This window comes from Cylas formicarius, unplaced genomic scaffold (genome assembly GCF_029955315.1).
Source record: "Cylas formicarius isolate icCylForm1 unplaced genomic scaffold, icCylForm1.1 PGA_scaffold_1__22_contigs__length_36826433, whole genome shotgun sequence".
Classification (NCBI taxonomy): domain Eukaryota; kingdom Metazoa; phylum Arthropoda; class Insecta; order Coleoptera; family Brentidae; genus Cylas; species Cylas formicarius.
The window spans coordinates 9,004,231-9,026,519 of NW_026844264.1; the positions used below are offsets into that span (position 1 = coordinate 9,004,231).

Here is a 22,289-nt window from a genome sequence, read left to right on the forward strand (position 1 = left end):
ATTATTATATATAGAAAGCGTTTTCGTGGACAAGAATTGATTTTCTTATTGTATAGGGTATTCCCTGTATGTCAAATAATTCTTCGGAAAATTATATACATATTTCATACATAATATCATATACCTACCGTTTCTGACATATTTTGAATTTTATGTTAAAAGTGACCTTTGCAAGTCTAAATATCTATCGATTTCTCCGACTGAAAGCTTTTGTTATATATTTGGAGTTTATTTCCTTATAAAGGAGAATCTACTTTAGTGGTATATGTTGATATTTTAAAAATTAAAAAATACAGGGCCACCAAAAAGTAATTAAACTAAAAATTTTAATTTTTATGATACTACCGTATTGGATATCTAAGAAAATGGTTTTAGGTTTCCTATTTCGAATAGTTGTAGATTTCGAAATATTAGCAATAAAACGTTTTTCCACTGTAAAAATGTTAACGGTTTTAATTGGCCAAGAAGATAAAGGTAAAATACGACAGAAAAAAAAAAAACAATCGAGAACTAAAGAAATAGCTTTTCTTTTGACAATTTTGTTTTAAATTTGTTTCACGTCAAAAAATGCAATAAATTTTATCAAGAACATTTAGATATTTGCTGAAAAATATCCATATTGACAAAAACCCACTGGAAAGACAGTTTTAAATGATTAATAGAGAATTTTTAAAATTTTAGGAGTGTTATAAAAAATTATTATTACTAAAATATATACAAAGTTGTTTTTATGGGTTGTAGGATCTTGCAGGCAATAAAACTCAGATTTCAATTTGCCGACGTTTCGAAATATCTTATTTCTTCTTCAAGGCTAATGCGCATTTATAATCGTTAAAACTTTATAAACACAAACAAATAAACGATATATTGGGCCGGATTATACGTAATAAAAACCTAAAAATACGTAACGGCACTGTGAAAAATATTTAAATATATGAAGATCGATATATTCGTGAACTAACTAAACGAATATATAACGATAACAGTAAAAAAAATCACCAAAAATGACCATAAAACTGCCAAACATTGAATTCCAAACTCACAGCAAGGCAAAGTAGTGAGGGTTGTTTTTTTTGTCATGTTTCGTCGTGTCAGGATTTTTAAAGTGAAAGAATGTTTTATTACTATTTCGAAACTTTCAACTTTTTCAAATAGGCAACCCTATACAAAGTCCCTTTTCTTTAATACGAAATACGATAAAATTAGAAAAATTTGAAAAAAATGACTTTTACGATTTAAAATTTAAAATTTATTTTTAAAATCTCAATACCCAACCACTAAAATCGGCCCCCGTCTATTAGGAAATCAACCTTTATGGCATCAAATTAAAAATGTCACCGACGGTAAGACATAGGTATAAGATGAGGATATTGTATATGAAAAATGTCTGGAAATTATGTTATATAGCGAGCGTTCTGTTTAAAATAAGAAAGTTGCTGCTACACTCTGTATATGTAACAGTATAATATTTTAAAAGTATAGTAAACTTTTGTCTCTAAGAGTTTTTGATTTTAATAACAGATTCTGATCCCATAATAAACGATCTACCCTTTACATTATAATAATTATATACGGAGCGTTCGGTTGTTAGACTCCATTATAATAAACAATTTCTAATTACTTTTTATCATCATGCTGTTGGCTTCTTTAGAGCTTGACTGAAACCGTTCAGTCAAGTTCAGAAGAAGCCAACAGGATGATTGGCGAAACGCCAGCAATTTCGACTCAGCAAAAACCGACGCACGAGGAATCCAGACGTTTTTTAAAAAGTATTAGACTAGCCTGTGGAAGTTTCTTTGAAAAATTAATTTCTAATTGGATTGTATGTCTATGGCTGAAACCGTTTTCAAAGATAGACTATTAGTCACTGCGTTTAACAAAAATTTAACTTTACGAAATAAAAATAGTACGCCACAGAACTGTGCGTGAACATATAAGAATTAATTTTTGCAGAAACAACTTTCATTACTCGAAAAATCAAGTAGACAACGTGTAAATCCCCGGACAACCCTGTATACGGACGAATGATCATGTGCTGTCATTTTTGCAATCGGAACAGCTTCATAATTCTTCACACCTACCATTTCGCGTTGCATTCATATTGTTTTATATCGCACATCATCGGTGTTTTTTCATTATTTGTTTTTATTGATTTATAATGTTTTCCGCGCAAGCAATTACGCTGCGGGTGAAAGGGTGTCTTATTTGTTTACACGCGGTTGCATTACAAAACCTTCTAGAAAAACTAATCAATGAATAATTGCAAATTACTGTTTTTTCTAGTAGTAATTAAATAATCGTTATTATTACTATCAAGGTCGCGTCGGTGTAAACTTGAAAATCCGTCTGTCAAATGATGGTTTCGATTGGCGCGGCTGTCGCTAGGGGGCGTTCTAACATTTTTGACTTTGCACTAGTTTTGTTTTTGGATTAATTATTGATCCACATAGCTACTAAATATTTCAACAAAGAAATGCAAAAAATAACGAGAAAACAAATCTTATCAAAATTCTGAAATTCAAGGCAACTCGTCAGTGTGCATATAGGGTCCTGTCATAGGCCCGATAGACAGGATCCAATTTCTTTCTACACGTGTGTTTATCAGATAAAAATTACCGTACATTTTGGTGGTAGACGCGATGCAATTTGTTTTAGCAAAACATGCTTGACTAGTATAGTTTTTAGTGTTCGAACGTTTTCAATTAAATGGCAACATTCAAAAATGTATTTACCACTGGTGGGTGTATAAGGCAAATTTATAAAGCAAGGGAAAGAGGGATCCTTGTTCGACGCGCTCAATAAAATTCAATACACTGATTACATATATTAAATTCTGTATTCTCCAAAACCAATATCTGTTCAATTCTGATTTCTATATACGGGCTAATTAATTTAAATACAGTTTTTTAAAACAAATTGTTTTTATTAGTTTGTTGTATAAGACTTTTTAATTTTCCTAATTAAGAAATGAGCGTCCTGTATAGGAGATTTGGCTTTTTAAGCGAAAAACCAATCTGGCTAGTAGATATTGGCCGAGCATACCGCCAGGCAACGACTTCATAAAGCGTTACTAGATAAAGAGGGTGTTTTCTAATTGAATGATAATAATAAGGGGACAATTTTTAGGTCCTAAACGTATTAACTTTTGAGATACAGGGTGGTAAAGTTTTCAATAATAAAATATATACTTTAAATAGCTGTAATACCACTTTAGATATTTTAATGAAATATGGCACACATGTACTATGTATCAAGAGGCATTATTTTGTGTGCCACTTTTTTTTTTTTAAATACACCCGTGGTGAACGTACGGAATTTCACTTGTCTCTTTTGGTAGACATTGATGGTACGCCACTGATTTCTCTGAAAATACAAATTATTCTCACAAGCAGTAATCGTTCCTAAAGAAATTTAATATCTTGATTTTTTCTTGAATCCGATGTACGGTTTACTTTTACTAGGTTTTACTAGTTTTTATTTTTAGGTGAAAACCGTGCGACGGATTCAAAATAATTAAGTTTAGTGTACCACCATTTTTTTAAAATACACCAGCGGCGGGCGTGCGGAATTGCACCTGTCTATTTTAGAAGACATTGTTAATACGCTACTGATTTCTCTTAAAATAAAAATTATTCTTACAATCTCCAATTATTTCTAAAAAAAATTATTGTTTTGATATTTTCAATCCGATGTACGGTTTGAAAAAAATAAAAACTTCTTCTCTACATGGTCATAACATATCGTTAACATGATAGCATGTAGAGAATTATTATCCCTATTTCTTACCAGTGCAGTGGTGACGTTTGCATTCATTTATGATTTGATCTCTTCATTTTATTAGAGGATTATATTTATTTCAGCGAAAACCGTACATCGGATTGAAAAATATCAATTAAATTTCTGTAGAAATGATTGGAGATTGTAAGAATAATTTTTATTCTAAGAGAATTCAGTGGCGTACAATGTTTTCCAAAATAAACAGGTGAAATTCTATTAAAATATCTAAAGTGGTATTACAGATATTAAAAAAATATTTACCACGCTGTATCTCAAAAGTTAAGATGTCTAGGACATGCAGTCTAAACTATATATAGCGAAATTGAAGGGACTGCTTTTTTTAGTTATAAAGAGTTTTCGTTATAAAGAGTTATAAGCACTTGAAAAATAAGAATACGCATATTTGATCTGTAATATTTAATTATTTTATATAAAAATTTTAACATATAATGTTTTAAATAATCGGTCATTTTATTTTGAATTTTTTTAGTATGCCAATACGCATCTCGTACTTTGGCTTGTATTTTCACTATTTCTTCGGCATCTTTCCCATGATACATAAAATTTCTGTAGCAGCTTAAGTGAATATAGGGCTCGTTGAATGGTTGGTGGTGATCCCAGATCAACTTCTTCATCTTCTTCTTCCTCTTGGTGCTCTTCCTCGCTTGTTGTTATATGGCTTCCTCTGTCAAGTTTGCTGTTGTAGGCAAATCCTTATCTATCACCATAAAATCCTCACGTGTAAATGTAATTGTTGTTTGAAACTGTTTTATCCACTCGCTTAGTGGCCGATCATCTTCCAAGTCCTTTTTGCATTCTATCTCGGTAATAAGTCCTGCATGACGCTGAGAGTGTTGAATTGTTTCTGCTGTCGCCTCTTTCCAAGGTTTACTAATAAAGTTGACTGCATTTAGCATATTAATGGAAAACTTGTCTTCGGACTCGATCATTTCCACTAAAATGTCTTTCGTGTATCGACTCTTGAGACATTTTATTACGGTCTGGTCCATCGGCTGTAATACACTTGTTGTTTTGGCTGGAAGAAATGCCAATTGAATATTCCGCAGATTTGGAATACGGGTGTGCAGGCCAGTTATCTAAGAGAAGTAATATTTTCCTCCCCTTTAATTCTACATCCCATTTCTGTATCTCTTCTTCAAAAATTTGCGATGTCAACCATGCAGATTTGTTTGCCTCGTGACCGGCAAATGATTGATGTTCTTAAAACATCGTGGGTTAGTTGATTTTACAATCACTATTAATTAGCATTCTTTATTCTGTGCCACTCATATTGGCAGCTACGTTATTTAGAAAGTTTTCCATCCACACACTTTTCGCTTCGAAATTTAAGAGTTTTATCTGGCGTCATTTTGTAAAAAATACCAGTTTCGTCAGCATTAAAAAATCGTCAGCAGGGTACTTTTTTGCTAGTTTTGGCCACATCTTCTCCAGCCAATCGTTAGTGACGTTTCTGTCGACATGTTCTAGGGAAATGGCGCATTTCAGAACACTCTAGTTTCTTGATGGTGTGATCTTTGGTCATCAACATTTCCACTCCACACAGTACATGTGACCACATGCACTCAAACTTCAGCGTCAATTATTTCAAGTGATATTTATATTTTTCTTTTTTTGTGTTTTCTTTGTTTTTGCAGTATTTATTGCAAGTAAAGTTTTGATACTTTCATTATTGACCCTGTTCAGTCACTCATTTTCTTTTTTAAAAACCGGGAATATTTCGAACTGCATGTATCACGTCCAACACTAGAACGCGAAATGTAAATTACCCAATACATAGATTAACTCTGAGAAGATTATTTTGTAATATACCAACACAATTTGAAATAAATATTATTATTATTTGCATGGTGTCATGGCTTTAGCGAGTGTTTTTTTGAAAACCAACTTTTCGAGAATACTCTCAAATAATTAATAAACAAAAGTTTAAATCAGCAACTTTGTTTATGCATTTTCGCCTAGTAGTGTCATTGAGTCGAGTTAAAATTGCAGTTACGGTAAATATTTTTTCCAGAATTATTTGACAGGCGAATTTTAACGGAACGCGCGGAAAGGTTTTGTAAGCGGCGCGAATTTTTCTGTGCTTTTTTTCTCGTTAACTTTTGTGATGTGTGTGCTGACCGACGTTCTTTATAGGCAGTAATAGTAGCGTCGGAGAGGGAACAAAGGAAATCAGACGTAAGCGTTGATATGAAAGGAATCGAAACCGATATAACTAATCGTTTTGTCGAACCGTCCAATAACAACCAGGTATAAGCAACTTTGTGCAAAAAAAAAAACGTATGTCTTAAAAAATATACGTAAAAAAAAGTGTAGGAAGGATAGCACTGAGGTGGACGGTGTCCTTTCTAACATTTTAATGTTCGTACCGCCCCTAGGAGCGCAGAAAAACAGAGGAAAACTCTTGCCAAAAATGTTTTTTTTAACCGATGAACTCTGTTTTTCCCCTCCAATCTAGTTTTTTAACGGGATATAGGGATAGGAGGGTTAAAATGTGGAACAATTTATTTTTTTTAATTATATGGCAGGTATAACCTAACCTTACTAACATTCACTGTTGCCTGTTACTATTTTGAATTTTTTTTTCTATTGACTTACCTTGGCATTAGCATGTTATGGTACTATTTGTTTTTAAATTGATGGTTCTAGTTGCTTAGGATTTTACATATTTTTTTAACGTTATTTTCAGGTCGGTTTGTATGTTCTGTTGTACATAATGTATATACAAATTGTACATTTTTTATCGGTTGTATGTTCTATAAAGACTTTATATCATGTTTTGTGTACAGAGTGTGTCTATATCAAATTTAAAAGCACGTGAATAATTTAATTAAAATGCGGTAAAACTTTTTAACAACTTTGAATCAAGTTTTTTGTAGTCCTATTTGTTTTCTTAAGTAATTCTTTAAATAATACTTCAAAATTAATGTGTGAAGTTTTACAGTATTTTTTGTTATTTACATTTCATTTTCTTGTGTTACTGTTTACAAAATGTTACTAAATTAAAGGTCGATTGGACTCTAACTCAGTAGTAGTAGAGTGATATTGTGATTATGGTCTGAGGGAAGTGACAGCAATTTCTAAAAAAGTCAGTAAATTAAACTCATCATCTATCTATCTATGTCGTTCGGTAGATATGTATTTATATGCTTTGCCATATTTTACAATTCTGGACAACGGCGAAATTTTAATGCTACAATACATATTGTAAAAATATTGTCATAGTCAGTGAATGTTATGACGACAGGGTGATCTTTAATGGTGTGTCAATACTGAGGGAGATAATTCTTAAGCTCGTCTTAAGAAAAAAGCTTCTTTGTCTTGGGATACAGCATTCCTATGATTCATCATATTGAAAGAAAAAAATTGCCAAAAAATGAATGACATCATTAAATCAACAAAAACATAACGACGATTTGATAATGACATTTACAAACTGTTATTTAATACAAGCTAACTGGATTTGTATCTTTAAAAATTATTATTACTTTCAATCCAAGGGATATCAAAAGAAAACATTCGACCGAAAAAAGGTCATTAAAGTACCATTTTTTCTTCAAAAATACACGGCGTGTCTGTGCCGTGCACTTGAAAGTGCTTCTCTCGAAATGCAAAGTGCCAAATGTCAGAGAGATATACCGAATATTTCAAAAAGCATCAAAAGATTTTAAGTTCGTAAATAGTCAAAAATCAATTTATTTTTTCTATGTAAACATATATCATAACTTGTTCGATTAATATAATTAATAAAAAAAACTTTTTTTAATTAGTTGCTAGATTTTATTTTAGTTGATTTTAATGTTTTTAAGATTTAATTAGTTGTTTTCGAACTTAAAGATAACAAAAACTTTCCGGTATTGATAAACCAAACACCTGTTTAAAAGGTTGAACTACCAAATGCGATCTCATTTGTGGTAGTCAGTGTTTCCGATTCGCATTATTTACAAAAAAAAATCTCGTATCGTACTAATATTCAAACGCTTTTCTGTATAGGCGCAACCCATCACTCAAGATACGAAAAGCATTACCTACCGTTCTACTGAGCAGCCGAAAAACTACCACATAATGTTGCTGCGCGAGAAGGTCGACACTATGGCGAAACTGCTCGAGCTCGTCAGCAAAAAGTACCCGAACAAACGTTGCCTCGGCACGCGGCAGATCTTCGGCGAAGACGACGAAGTCCAACCGAACGGTCGCGTGTTCAAAAAGTTCAACATGGGCGACTACAGGTGGAAAACGTTCTCGGAAGTGAACACCTTGGCTACCAATTTCGGCAAAGGCCTGCGCGAGTTGGGCAACCATCCAGGCGAGAACGTGGTGATTTTTGCCGAAACCAGAGCCGAATGGTTGGTGGCCGCCCACGGACTGTTTAAACAGAACATTCCGTTGGTGACCATTTACGCAACTTTAGGTGGGTTACATTAGGGTGGTCCAAATTACGTCATGGATGTAAACGTTGTCGCCATGATTTAAAGACGATAAACGGAAGAACGCAAAAAGTAAAAAAGAACATTCTCAATTTTTCGTGAATGCAGCTCAATAAAAAAGTCGACATAAACCCTATATGTTACTCGCACATGATTATTTAATTGCTAGAAATGTTTGTCATTTAGAACACACCTACCAAATATGTTTGAAATACGCTAACTTTTAATAATTTTATGCGCATTCAAAGTTTGAATCCACGTGGAGTCTGCTAACATAGACAAAATGGGCTGTGACCTCACAATGCACTATTTTCATGCATAACCTAATGTAACGTTCGAATTTGAATAACGTAGATAGAAGTAGGATCGAGATCCGTTGTTGATACCCCTTACGAAATTAACAAATGCCTACATCAGAGAAAAAATTTGTTTGACACCTTGAAACATGCTAAAGTAACACACTACACAAAAATTGTAATTTAAATGACCCAGACAATTATAAACCCATATCACTGTAATGTCTGTAGTATTAAAGAATACTAAAACAAATGTCAAATTATCTAGAACAAAAAGATATTCTCATTCTAGGCAGTTTGGGTTTACGGAAGGTAAAAATACCACCTTAGTAATTCTAAAAGTGATTGAACATATAAATTGACTTGAGAAATTAGAATATACAATCACTACATTCTGTGGCCAGAACAAGCCTTTAAACTGTGGCTGGCACTACATATTGCTAGTCAAACTTTCCTTCTACAATTATACTCTAGACTTACGAAGCGACAGCAAATGGTTAACTACGCGACTTCAAGTAAACAAGAAATTACCATAGGTCAATTTCAGGTCCAATTTTAAATTAAATAAATGATATTCTGATTATTACGTAAAATAACAGGCTATACGAGAAATAAAGTACGACACACACACAAGCACACGCACTTACAGACAGCACTAATGGTGTCGCGCAGAGCACAGCCGAGAGCAGATCAATGGTTTGCATTAAATAAATCAAAAACCCAAAATGTGGTATGTTCACTAAAAAGGATTGAACCTATAGGTGACAGTGTTAAATTTTTGACTAAACCTAGACTAGTATCGAATACAAACATCAAGATGTACAAAAGTATTTTTTTTATTGCGAAGCCTCTTCTCAAGTTCTGAGAGAGACGTACTTTTTACTCGGATATTCTTATCTGGGCATCACTTTGGTGGTATTGAGAATTGAGAAAGGTGGGTTTTGCGATTCAGAGAAATAATAAACCAAAGCAAAAAAAACGAACATTCTTCAATATTAGCGCAAGTATTTAATTTTTCTTGAATGCCAACAGGAGCCACATTTTACTTAAATAATCAATCGTTTGCCTCTAATAAAAAGTTTTATTAGTATATTTGGAACACACCTGTCAGATATATTTTAAATACACTAACTCATTCATTGTGTCAAGTGTTCGGTACAGGGGCAAAATCAAATCTTTGTTTATTCCAATCACGTTACATATAACAAAGACTTCTGCGGGGTCTATTGGAGCAAAATCTGATCCGGTTAAACCCAAAAAGAAAAAAGAAACTTTATCAAGTAGATCATTTTACCTATTTATACTGTGTATTTAACGCCAATAAACCATTATAATCATTATTATTATATTCAGGCGAGGAAGCTATAGCTCACGGTATCAACGAGACCGACGTGACGACCGTGGTGACCTCGTACGAGCTAATGCCCAAATTCAAAAAGATTCTGCCGATGGTTCCCAAAGTCAAGACTCTGATCTATATGGAAGACCAGCTACACGAACTAGACACCAGCGGGTACCAGGACGACATTACTATCATCAAATTCACGGACGTGTTGGAAAAAGGAGCCAAGTCTGATGCCGGTATGGGCATTACCAAGCGTACGCGTCAAACTCAAATTGTAACTGCGTATTTTAGTGGCCGCTCCGCCCAATCCTACGGATACTGCCATCATAATGTACACAAGCGGTTCGACGGGCGTGCCCAAAGGGGTCATCATTCTGCATAAGAATCTCATCGCCACTCTGAAAGCGTTCTGCGATTCGGTAGACATTTACGAGAACGACGTGATGATCGGGTTCTTGCCATTGGCTCATGTCTTCGAGCTGCTGGTCGAGACGGTGTGTCTGTGCGCCGGAGTGCCCATCGGTTACTCGAGCGCTTTGACTATGATAGATTCCTCCAGCAAAATCAAGAAAGGTACCAAGGGAGACGCGTCAGTGTTGCAGCCGACGTGCATGACATGCGTCCCGGTAAGTTTTCGATGTGGGCGGGGAATTAAAAAAATTGATACTTTGCTTTTCTGAAAATGCTAAAATGGAAACAAGTGGCCCCTGCGTAATTAAAATATTTACAAACAAATGTTAATGTTTTTATCAATCTTTATGAAAGGTCGGCTTTATTTTTGATATACAGGGTGTTAAAAAAAAAACGGATTTTCCTCATTTTTATTGAACGGCAATAACTGAAACTGAACCGATCTGAAACTGCTTTAGATAATTTGTTGAAATTTGGTAGGGTCCCACAATGCATACAAATGCTTTTTTTGGGGTCTAAAATAATTTTTCCGCTTTCACCAGTGGAGTTCCGTCGGGGTAGGCATCACATCACATTGAATATTTTTACAGAAAAAAAAAGATACGCCAAAAATAGAAAAAATAAATTACATTTTTTACATTGATTGAAGTGAAAAAATGAAAAAGAAATCTTATTTAGTTATTAGAATTAAATTTAAAATAAAATAAATGTAATGTTCTTGCTCTACCAATCATCATTTTCATTATTCAACCGATTACAAGCAATTTGGGAGACCTCATTCTTTTTTTTTCTTAAAATCATTCAAGGAATCCCACACCCTTAAGGATCAGCATTTTATTGTGAAACACTCTGTATAGAATATTAATAATTGGCAGCGCTATGTTTAACGAATTTGAAAAATTTCCACCCTGTTTATAAATAGGTAATGTCAAAAGCAGCTCGCTTGATGTCATGTAAAAGCGAAATTTCAATATAAAAAGGCAGTATGTGTAAAAGGTGAGGCAAGTTGGTCACTTGCTTGGTAAGATGAAATTGCTGAAAATGTTTTGTGTTCCATTTTGGAAAATGTTTCACAAGTTGTTATCGTTTAAATATATACATCATATTTTTCAAAAATTTGTATTTTACAAAATAATCCTTTTCTTTCTCTGTCTACAGCTCAGTTTTGTTTAAAAAAAAAAGTAATACAAAAACCGCCTGTGGATTATTAAGACTTATGGAAGGTATTCCAAAAATATGTATTTTTAAATAATTGCCGTAACTTTCTCGCTATGGAGAATTTCGGTTTTATATCCCCTTCTTGGAAGAAGAGTGGCACAATTAAAAAAACTCAATTTTTAAGGGGAGCTATTATTTTAAACTTTCAGTTTATTGTAATTCCCATTACTTAGTTGTAACATTCAGTTTGATTACAAAAATAAGTACAATTATTGATATGAATTTAGTAAAATGCAAAAAAAAAGAATTTTAGAAATCTCAATAAAGATATTTTTTTTTTGCAATTTTCTTTTTAAATGTATCATTTTTCTCCAACAAAAGATTTCGAAAACAGGCATCAAAAAAGACAAATATTTTTCCAAAACTTTTTGCTGTTGAAACAAAAGTTTAAATGAAATATATTAATAGAAACAAGTTTTCTTAACACAAACGGCTGAACTCAATGTGATTCTACTAGTTTCTGATCACTAAGGAATAAATTTCCAAGCTTGAATTTTAATAAACATAAATTGAACTTAGTAGGAATTTATTAAAAAATCAGAATATTCTTATTAACAATTTTTCATTTTTTCTTTCATTAGAAATTTGTGTGTTATGCTATTTAAGAAAAGATATCCATTGATTGCATACTGATAAGTGGTCATCATAAAGGGATTTTTTGTTGACCTCAACAATTGTCTGTGTAGAAAACTACATCTAGGCTTTCATTAATGGTAGAATATTTAGGCTCTAAACCTTTTAAATAGTGAAGTATGCACGTACCAATCTCATTAACTCCTCTGTTACCCTCGGCTTCATGCCAGATACAACATTTAACTTCTTTAGATTTCAAATTATAGAACGTTAAGTTATACATAGATAATTTCGAGGTATAATAAAATCTTGACCTCTTTTTGGGCAAGGTAATGCAGCTTGTAGGTCAACTTTAAAATTGTCTTTCAAATTCTTTTTCTCCTGCTCTTTTTCCAGCATTGACAGGATACGTTCTTTAAACATCAATTAACTACTAAATTGTTAAATAAAAAAATAAATAAAAAAGTGACAGTATGACTTTAAAAAAATGCTCAATTTTATCTATGACATTTGAAAATAATACCCCTTAATCAAAATTCAGTCATTTATATTGGTCATATTTTGAAATGATACCCCTTAATAAAAATTAAGTATATTGATATATCTCAATGAACTAAACAGTATCAACAACATGTGACGTTCTTCTAGCAAACGGTTCCCACACTTCAACTTAATTTGTATCGTTTAAAAAAAAAGACAGTTTCATGCTAATAACTCAGAAATGCAATTCTTTAAGTTCTTTCAAGAAGGGGACCTGAAAATATATCTATAGCACTTTAAACAAATTAAACACCAACCGTATTCTTCCTACGTCTACGTTTTATATTTAATTACTACCTTATGACGTCACCGGACAAAAGCCACTTATTCGAGACTTCACCAAAACGGTTTCGAGGTTCAAATGACCTTCCTCTTTTTCCAAACGACTACCACCGAAAAGTAAATTGTTCCAGTTGATCCTCGATCGAATCTCGAAGAGCATCCAAGAGAACGTTTCCAAAGCAAGTTCGTTTAAAAAATTACTCTTCAAATTCGCCTACGATTACAAAGTAAAATGGAGGAAACGCGGTTACGAGACCCCGCTCGTTAACAAGTAAGGTCGCGAGGGTGGGTGGAGCGCGTAATAGTTTCACTTATCGACGTTTGCAGAGTGGTGTTCAGCGCCGTGCGTCGTCTGATGGGCGGAAGCATGAGATTGATCATATCTGGAGGGGCGCCGCTATCGCCCGAGACCCACGAGCAAGTCAACACCTGCCTATGCGTAACCATTATCCAGGGCTACGGTCTGACGGAGAGTACGTCGAGCGCATGCGTCCAGGACAGTACGTCTTAGCCACGCCTCCCATAGATGCAAGGTCTATCAATAGTTGTTTTGTTTTTTAGTCACCGATATGACTTTTGGGCGGGTCGGTGCGCCGGTCACGATATGCGAGGTCAAGATCGTCAATTGGGAGGAGGGCAACTACAGGGTGACCGACAAGCCTTATCCGCGAGGCGAGATTGTAATAGGCGGCGACAACATCACCGCTGGATACTACAAGCTGCCCGAAAAATCGAAGGAAGACTTCTACGAAGAGAACGGCAAGCGGTGGTTTAAGACGGGCGACGTAGTCGAGGTACACGACGACGGCGTCGTCAAAATTATAGGTGAGTGTTCGTATTCTGACCTCTCAACTTCTTTGTCTAGGTTAGGACAGTTTTGACCTCGCTCGAGGTCGTCAAAGGACTCTTCTTCAACGCCGCATTGATATTTTTATTCACACTTTAAGGAACCGTACTGCAATTGTTACAGATCGCAAGAAGGACTTGGTGAAGCTTCAAGCGGGCGAGTATGTTTCGCTGGGCAAGGTGGAGTCGCAGTTGAAGACGTGCCCGTTGGTGGATAATATCTGTGTGTATGGCGAACCGACCCAACACTATTGCGTGGCACTGGTGGTGCCGAACCAGAATAATCTCGTCGAGTTGGCGAAGAAGATAGGCCTGGCCGAGAAACCGTTCGAGGAATTGTGCGAGAACGCGGACATGGAGAAAGCCGTCTGCAAGGAGCTCGCCGAGCACGGGTTGAAAGGTTAGTTGCAATTTTAAAGCTTGTGTCAAGTTGGCAACACCGCAAACGATTGACGCTTTTGCGAGCAATGGCCTACCAAATTTTCCTTCTGTCACTATAAAAAAATGAACAAATGTTGGAAAAATTAAATAGCATGTGCTAATAAGTGGGGATTTGGGGCGGGTATAAGGTGCGACAAATTGATGCCTATTTCCTTAAGTCTTTTTATTTCTGTCTCATTTACGTGCTTTAACTTGTTAATATGTAATATCTTATCTCGAAAGCAGTCTCCTTAAACTAGATAACATCGCATAACCATTGTGATTCAAATTTGATTGAAAAAGTCATGTCGTTGCTTTTTTGTGTTTCTTCAAAAAATGTATGAGTTTTGTGTGAAAGTTGTCTTTGATTGAAATTTGTCTTTGTACAGTGTGTCTCATTTTTTATGCTTTTAATTAATTGAAGGGTAGCACAAACAGAAATGTCATAGCTGTCTATGCAATATACAAACTAATTTTGTTGTTTTTTTAACGGAACACCCAGTACATGTATTAGTTTAATTTTATTATACTTGTTATGAGCTTCTGAAATACTATTATTTAATTTTAAATTCTTTTTAATAAGAATCGTAATAAAATCATAACAGAAAAAATCATAACAGAAAAAAAAAACAAGTTTAGTTTTGTGAAAAGTGACTACGTCACTGAACCCTGCATACTCAACACCAGTTTTCACCTTTTCGATAAGGAAACACACAACTGAATTACAAAAAGTTTGTAAAAAGGCAAAATTTCCGAAATCACCCTGTACCTAAAAATTCAAAATAGCTATGGCATTCTTATCTGTGGCACGTTTCAATTAAAACAAAATTAGCTGTGGGTCATGTAATCAGCAACACGCTACAAAAATGGGACACAATGTACAATGTCTGTTCATTTTTGCACTATTTTTGGAAACTATAAGAAAACGAAACGTTTTAACGCCATTTCAGCTTTATTTTTATTAGTTTTTTTTTGCCATTATAAATAATAAAAAATTACTGTTACCATTGCAATCTTTTAACACCATATTTTGGCAATGGCACTGACATCAAAACAAAAATAAATATCTACCACATAATTATTAACATTTTTTAAAATAAATGGCCTTGCCCTGTAAAATTTTTTCAACGTTAAAAATACAAAATCCAATTTTTGATATTAAGTTAAAATTAAGTTTCCTTTTTAATTACAATCACATTCTATTTAAATCTAGATATATATTATTGGCCTCCCTTGCCAAAGCTTAATATGTGCCAAGAAACGCGGCGTTACCACCCGAGGTCATTTTTCTCCGACTATTTATGATCGATTTTTTTTTACGAGGTGCATTGAATGGTTAAAATATGGAACAATTTCATTTTAAAATCAGGTATTGCAGTTTAACTGCATTAAAAAAAAATGCTCGCACACTTAGTAGTAGATGTGGATACCAAGTTCCGCGTTTTTAAATGGAATACCATTGTTTTACATAATTCATGTAGCGTATCTTATACATATCTCTTATTTTTTATGAGCAAAAGAAAAACAAAAATTTAATTTTGAAATTTTAAATTGTTAGAATTACATTTCTAAATGAAGCATAGAGAATTGAAATTTTCAGTTTTTATGGATGTTTAGATAAAACGATAACTCAAGAAAAAGTTTCTAATTTGTTTACCGAAAAATATCTAGAAAGATCCATTACAAGTTTCACAGTAGTAGAATTGAGAGAAAATTTATAGAAACAGGGCATGTAAAAGATCGTCTACTGCCAGGTCGTCCAATTCCTATTGTGCATCTTCGGCAGTAGTTTGAAATAATAATGATAGCCAACGTGTGTGTATGAAAAGAAGTATCCCTACAAGATTAAATTACTATAGGAGGTGAATGAAGATAACCTCGACCGCAGACTAAAGTTTTGTGAAACGGTGATGGAAATAAACTGTTTAGTGGTAAAGGCACATTTTGTTTGAATGGTACAATAAATAAACAGAATGGTAAGTATTGGAGAACAAATAATCCCCGATCGATGAGAGAAAGTCATATACAAAACCACAAAAAACAAATGCTTGGGCAGGGATTTTGGATAACAAAATTATTGCACCTGATTTCATTGACCAAAAATCTTATTGGATTTACAATGTCTTCAAAATGACTTATTTCCTACTCTCGCGGTTTCTTTCCCAAATCAAAATTAGATCTGATGACATGCCAGACAGACAGATTTGGTTTTAACAAGGCGATACTGCGTCCCATTTTGCTCGAGAACATCGTGAATATTTAAATACAGTATTTCCCGGAGAGTGAATTGGTAAAATGGGATCAATAGAATAATTAGCATTCAAAATCTCCCTGATATTTAAACCATTGGATTTTTTCCTGTGGGACTATTGAAAATTAAAAGTATAAAAGGAAAAACCACGAAATCTAGAAGATTTAAAATTTATAATTAGATACGTAATAAGACAAATGAATGGGTATCGTAAGTATTGAAAGCGTTCGTTTTCAAATAGAATATGTTAAGAATGGTAGGCATTTTCAACACTTAAGGAGTTTTATTTAGATAGCGCTATTCACTTTTTTTACCGATAGAATTGTAACAATTTAAGAACTTTACTGGTACTTTGTTTTTTATTTTTTATATATTTTAGCCGTTCACTCTATATGTACGTTATATCGGCGAATATAGCTATTTCTACTATGAAAATACTAAAAGCAACTTTAATCTTTATATGCAATAAACTCAGATATTCAGTATAACTTAAGACCAAAATTTTAAATGTTAAAATTTATAATAAATTGCCTATCAAACTGAAGCAGAAGCAAAATTCAAATACACTCTTAAAAACAAGTCGTAAGAAAATAAAACTATCTTTATCTTTATATATGTATTTTTTGCAGGTAAATTGGCGAAATTCGAGATCCCCGCGGCCGTGAAGCTTGTGGCAGAAGTCTGGTCGCCTGATATGGGGCTGGTAACGGCGGCGTTTAAATTGAAACGAAAAGATATCCAAGAACGATACCAGTGCGAGCTACGAAGGATGTACGCGTCCTGAAACCGGTCCGATTTTATATTTCACAGAGTTAAGTGTTAAAAATCACCGCAAAACGGTTCTTAAACCAATTCTACAGACTGTCTAAAAACTCGGTGTTTCAATCGTCGTCCGGGAGATCTCGTAAAACGCCCGCCGTCTTCAACACGTTTTGGCAATAAGGGATGATTCGTTCGCTGCTGGACATCGAAAGACTGTGATTTTTTTAAAAAGCCCCGTTTTATGAGATCTCTTCCCTTCCAGAGTTCGGTTCCGCCGCGCAGGCCTAATTCGCAACAATGGTGTCGTTTTAGCACAAACTATTATATTAAGTTTAGAATTCTCGGTAATAATGCTGCAATAGTTAAGTAACCTCGAAGCCATGGTCTCCGGTCCTCTATGGAGAAAGCTTCGGGGTTGCGGCGGTGATATTGTTAAAAGTTTTTTTTTGTCTTTTTTGTTGATTATTATCATGTTGAAGACTGTAGGTAGGCAACTGGAGTACTTGTCAAATTATTAAGTGTACATCGCAGACGCGTACTTAACAATGTAACAATAATTATTGTATTTATAGCAACATTTTAAACGTGTAAATATTTTCCCAATTTTAAGTCCCCTAGGAGAAAGAGAGGTTCGAAAAATGTATTTATTTACCATAAGAAATAAATTTCTTTTACTTTTGACTTGGGTTTCTTTGTAAATTGAAAATCCAGAGAGGTTATAACTTATTTTATTAACAATATGAAAAAAAAATACTTTTTTTAAAAAAGCTAATCTGGAGATGGAATGAATTAATAAATAATATTGCACTATGACCTCGTGTATTTGCCCCATATGTGCAGCATAAACACCGACGCGATGAACAGCAGGGACATTACCAAAACTGGAACTGGGCCTCTACAACACAAAAAATATCTCAGTTTTTCAAATAAAAATTAAAAAATTCTCAATTACAGACAAAATGACAAATTATTAATATTTTTTAATCCAATTTTTTAAAAAAATGTGGCTAAAGAATTACTAAGAGAGATGAATCATGTAGTAGAAATTTTCTAATAGCACACCTAACCAATCCTACCTTGCACACATGAATAACAGAATCGTAAGCGCTTTTTTTTAGAGACTTCATTATTTCAGCCTAAAATATCAAAAATACTCCAAAATACTGTAAGCATAAAGATTATTTTTTTAAAAATCGTGATTTTCATCTATGTCTAAATTGAAATTTCATTTACTATATGGCTTTTTCAAAGACTATAGTCTATAGTAGTAATGAACAAATTTTAGAATCAAAAAATGAAAAATAATTGTTTGTATATTGACACAAATTTAAAGTAATTTATTTAATATAAAAATTTTTATACATTTACTATGGCAATTTCTAACTGAGAAACTTTTATTAATCTTATAGTAGTTAAGAGTTGATTTTACCGAATCAAATATGTGATTCACAATAGAATAATAAAACTGAAAAACATCACAAATCTTGGTTCTATATTGACCTGAATAATGTCACTTTCAATCTTTTCCGCCATTTGTATACTACTAGAACAATAACAAATAGACAAATAAACAATAATAGACAAATACAAATACCAAAAAAAAAAAAATTATTATTATATTTGGGACTTAGATTACATAATTTTCAGCCTCTAAAAATAAGACTGACAAATAAGCAGATTTAAGAGCGAAAATTGTAAATTTGTATTTGAAAATTGAATTGTTTTGAATTACAGTTTGTTTTATTTTTGACGAATTAGTTGAGCAGGACACTGCATTGTATTAAGTTAGATTATAGGGATAATATAGTGTTAGCATTATCATTATTTTTTATGGTTCCTAGGTAACTAGGCGCAACAAAAAAAAAAGGATAAGTAGAACTTCATAGAATTTATTCTGTTTTATACTTGTTAGGTTGGGTCATATAACTTGTTTAAATACACAAAAAAAATATGTTAAAATTTTAAAATTTTTAATGTGAAACAAAATATTTTACCATTTAATATTATAATATTGCCTGTGCTTTTTTATATAACAGAACTATATGGAACTGTAGTAGAAGTACAGTGGATAGAATTTACATATGCCAATCGCCAACTCCACCAAATTATTGTAATATATGAGCAGTGCTGATCATCAATAAATGCAACATATGGTCTGATATGGCCCTATAGTTTGAAATACTTATTTAAAAAAAAGAGGGCACTCACACTTTAATTCCGGGTGAATCATCAGTGTAAAACCTCCACATGCCACCTGTACCCGCTCCCGTGTTTCTTCTCGCTGTCGTTGTCGTTGTTGTCTTCCTTTGCCTTACGGTGCCCCCGGTACTAGATCTCGGGGCGGCGCTTTTTGAAGGAGACCGACTACCGGAGCCCACACTTGTAGCGCTCGCTGATGCAGGCTACAATCAAAATGAACTATACTTATTCCGTATAACAATCGAAAGAAATAAGGCTACCATTTTTGATATTCAATGCTACTTAAACGACTCTATCACATAAAACACACTCGCTTAAGTAAGCTTCTTGTACAACCTAGTTTCACAAAACTGTTTTGACACGTTGCAGTGTAACGACCTCCCTACTTCGTGGGCTATGCGCAACGCTACGTCATGATGATGTGTACCATAGGCATGTTCCAAAATGGCTGGGCGCTTTGTTCTTCGTAATTGTCGATCTACGTGAAAAAATTATTTGCAAATTCTTGATATTTGTGGCGTTTAGAGGAAAGATTTATATTAATAAAAAAGCCAATTTTTAAATTTGAATCGAATTGAACGTACCATTTTTTAGATTTAGTAATTAACGATTCTTCGTTTTCAATTGATCACATTTCGCAAACGTCAGAAAATTGTTGTTCTTTGATAGTGTTTTCCATAGAAGATAAATCGACGTATCTATGAAGATAACCTCACTTTTATACCTCACTTTTATATTTGTTTTTATTTATTAAGGAGACGTTATGGCTGAGCTGAATGAACAAGATAGTCTATTGCTTCAAAATTCAATCAAATACTTACACGATTTATGCAGCCTCAAGGAGTTTAATGTTCCAACTCTGAAATCGCTTTACAGGTATCACGTTTCAATATCTAGTAAGCTAGGTTTACATATTAGTAATTTTAGAACGCGCAGTAGACTGATGGAACTCCGAAACCGAGTTTACCTTCCTTCACAACTCAACAAATCGTCAGTGCGATGCAAACGTTGTTTTCTTAATGTTTTGGATGGTGGTGCTAGTTTTAACATTCAATCTATGAAGCTAAGCAGATTTGCTAGAAAGGTAATAGTTAAGGCGGCGAGAAAGCGCGTATTAACAAAGTACCAAACCAAATACTATGAACAGTTAAAGAAACAGTATCCTGATGGAATTGTTGATCAAAATCGATTGGTAATATACCTTCATTTCGTTATTTTAGTTCAGTTGAGCAAAGTTGCCATTTTGTAGGTAATTGTCTGCAAGTACTGCAAACAACGGTCGACAATCCGAATGTTGAAACCAAAAAAACCTCTAAAATTGACGAAAACTCAGACTTCCAAAAGAAGGAAAAAGAAGAAAAAGGACAAGTTCTGTGGTTTAAATGAAAATGAAGTGCTTAAAGTGGCAAGCAATCAACAAACAAAAGAAGTTGTAGACTTGACTGAATCTGCTGTGGACCTAGTCAGTCCCAAGAAGCTTCACCCACTAAACATCAGGAAAAGTAGAATTTTTGAAACATCAGATGTGAATCTGTTTGAAGCAAGCAAGAAATCAAAGTTTAAGAAGGCAACTATAGTTGAGAAAGAAACACCAAAGAAAAGAACAAGAAAAAGGAAAACTGTTAAAGAAAAAAGTGCATCTGAAAAATTACAGCTGTTTTTGCAGAATTTATGAAAGGTAGGTTAAAAAAAACTCTGTTCGTGTTATCATATTGTGATGTATTTCTACTTTTTAAATATAATAAACTCCAAAAGGAACAAAAGAGTTTCTCTAAATATATAATTGTTATTTTATTTGTCAATGGAAAATCATTCTATTTACCTATTCTAAAGGTATTTGTTCCATAACAATCTGAAACAGAAAATATTGATTATGGTTTATATTCCAACTTAAAGACACAAACACACAAAAAACACAAACTATCTATTAATGCAATGTATTTTTGTGCATATTATTAGGTTGTGGCAAAATTAAAGCAGTTTCTTTTTGCAAAAAATAAAATGCATCAAGGTTAATTTTTTGAATCAATTGCATGGCCCCCGTATTTACGGGTAGTTCCCTTTAATCGCCTTACAATGTATCAGAACTCGTGGTTCACAAAATCAGGCAGTATTGTTATGTTTTGGTTAATATTTTTAGTTTAGTTTAGTGCTTAGCAAGCACATTGACAGACATTTGCTAAGCGACCCACCAGTCTCTCACCTACCTTGGCGCATAAATCTCGGTAATCTTTGTCAGTGACTGCCGCAAGTCGTTCGGGCACCTCCTTGCCTCGTCTACGCAGCTCCTGGCTGACCTCGACCAAATCCAAAATAGAGACTGGGTCCAGCTTATGTCTGCCAATGAGCCCAACTAAATACTCGACGTAATGAAGCCTACGCACACACACAACAAACACTGGTTAGAATATTTACTGTCCCTTTAAGTTTAAGGTGTAATTTAAGGATAATATGGATTAAAAACAGCATTTTCGCGGTTGACAACCCAGCTACCTGTTTAAGTCGGAAACGGTACATTTCTTTGGGCGTGCCGTAAGCGTTAGGGGGCAAACGTTTCGCCGCCCTTCTAACAATCGTCTCTAAATCGTCTTCCATCAATATCTCGATGGGGTCTATATTGTGCTTTCTTATTAGCAGACTTAAATACTCTAAATAATGGGTCCTGCAATAATTTTAAGTTTTCTCCCTGGACCCGAACTTCATTTTAAAAGACATGTTTGTCGCTCGTTTAAGCCACGCAGCAATGCACGCCCGCATTTTAAGTCATTGGAGTGCTACTTAATGTATATACAAGGTGTGATTTTACTGACATCATATAATTTAATTACTGAATCTGGAGCCCAGCCTGATACAAAATCGATATTTTGTTTGATCCAATTAAAATTATTTAGGATATTTATCTGGTAGGATCCTAATGATACTGT

At 33.8% G+C, this 22,289-nt stretch overlaps 4 protein-coding genes across 10 annotated transcripts in view; 2 read left to right on the forward strand and 2 right to left on the reverse strand.

Moving 5' to 3' along the window:
* Positions 1-17,845, forward strand: part of LOC132696176 (long-chain-fatty-acid--CoA ligase 4) — a 33,305-nt gene extending 15,460 nt beyond the window's left edge. For 4 of the 5 annotated variants that reach the window (XM_060660861.1, XM_060660863.1, XM_060660862.1 and 1 more), the window contains exons 3-11: positions 5,932-6,045; positions 7,789-8,206; positions 9,872-10,099; positions 10,155-10,489; positions 13,019-13,158; positions 13,215-13,387; positions 13,449-13,712; positions 13,858-14,133; positions 17,034-17,845. In XM_060660861.1, coding sequence (XP_060516844.1) covers positions 5,932-6,045; positions 7,789-8,206; positions 9,872-10,099; positions 10,155-10,489; positions 13,019-13,158; positions 13,215-13,387; positions 13,449-13,712; positions 13,858-14,133; positions 17,034-17,188 — 2,103 coding nt within the window. In that variant the 3' untranslated portion in view covers positions 17,189-17,845. The remainder of the gene's footprint in view (positions 1-5,931; positions 6,046-7,788; positions 8,207-9,871; positions 10,100-10,154; positions 10,490-13,018; positions 13,159-13,214; positions 13,388-13,448; positions 13,713-13,857; positions 14,134-17,033) is intronic. The other variant, XM_060660864.1, reaches the window with a different exon arrangement.
* Positions 17,846-17,878: 33 nt separating this feature from the next.
* LOC132696182 (protein transport protein Sec61 subunit beta) lies at positions 17,879-19,770 on the reverse strand. Its single transcript, XM_060660874.1, has 3 exons — positions 19,626-19,770; positions 19,375-19,568; positions 17,879-18,061 (listed from the first exon to the last, which is right to left on the reverse strand). Exons 1-3 carry the CDS (start codon positions 19,626-19,628, stop codon positions 17,974-17,976), a joined length of 285 nt encoding a protein of 94 aa, XP_060516857.1. The 5' UTR covers positions 19,629-19,770; the 3' UTR covers positions 17,879-17,973.
* A 291-nt stretch (positions 19,771-20,061) lies between these two features.
* LOC132696608 (uncharacterized) lies at positions 20,062-21,117 on the forward strand. The gene is made up of 3 exons (XM_060661535.1): positions 20,062-20,241; positions 20,293-20,557; positions 20,615-21,117. Exons 1-3 carry the CDS (start codon positions 20,129-20,131, stop codon positions 21,038-21,040), a joined length of 804 nt encoding a protein of 267 aa, XP_060517518.1. The 5' UTR covers positions 20,062-20,128; the 3' UTR covers positions 21,041-21,117.
* Positions 21,071-22,289, reverse strand: part of LOC132696604 (E3 ubiquitin-protein ligase lubel-like) — a 31,441-nt gene continuing 30,222 nt past the window's right edge. For 2 of the 3 annotated variants that reach the window (XM_060661527.1, XM_060661525.1), the window contains exons 22-23: positions 21,573-21,741; positions 21,071-21,217 (exon numbers count right to left, since the gene is read on the reverse strand). In XM_060661527.1, coding sequence (XP_060517510.1) covers positions 21,188-21,217; positions 21,573-21,741 — 199 coding nt within the window. In that variant the 3' untranslated portion in view covers positions 21,071-21,187. Of the gene's footprint in view, positions 21,218-21,572; positions 21,742-21,858; positions 22,028-22,289 lie in introns of all 3 variants that reach the window. The other variant, XM_060661526.1, reaches the window with a different exon arrangement.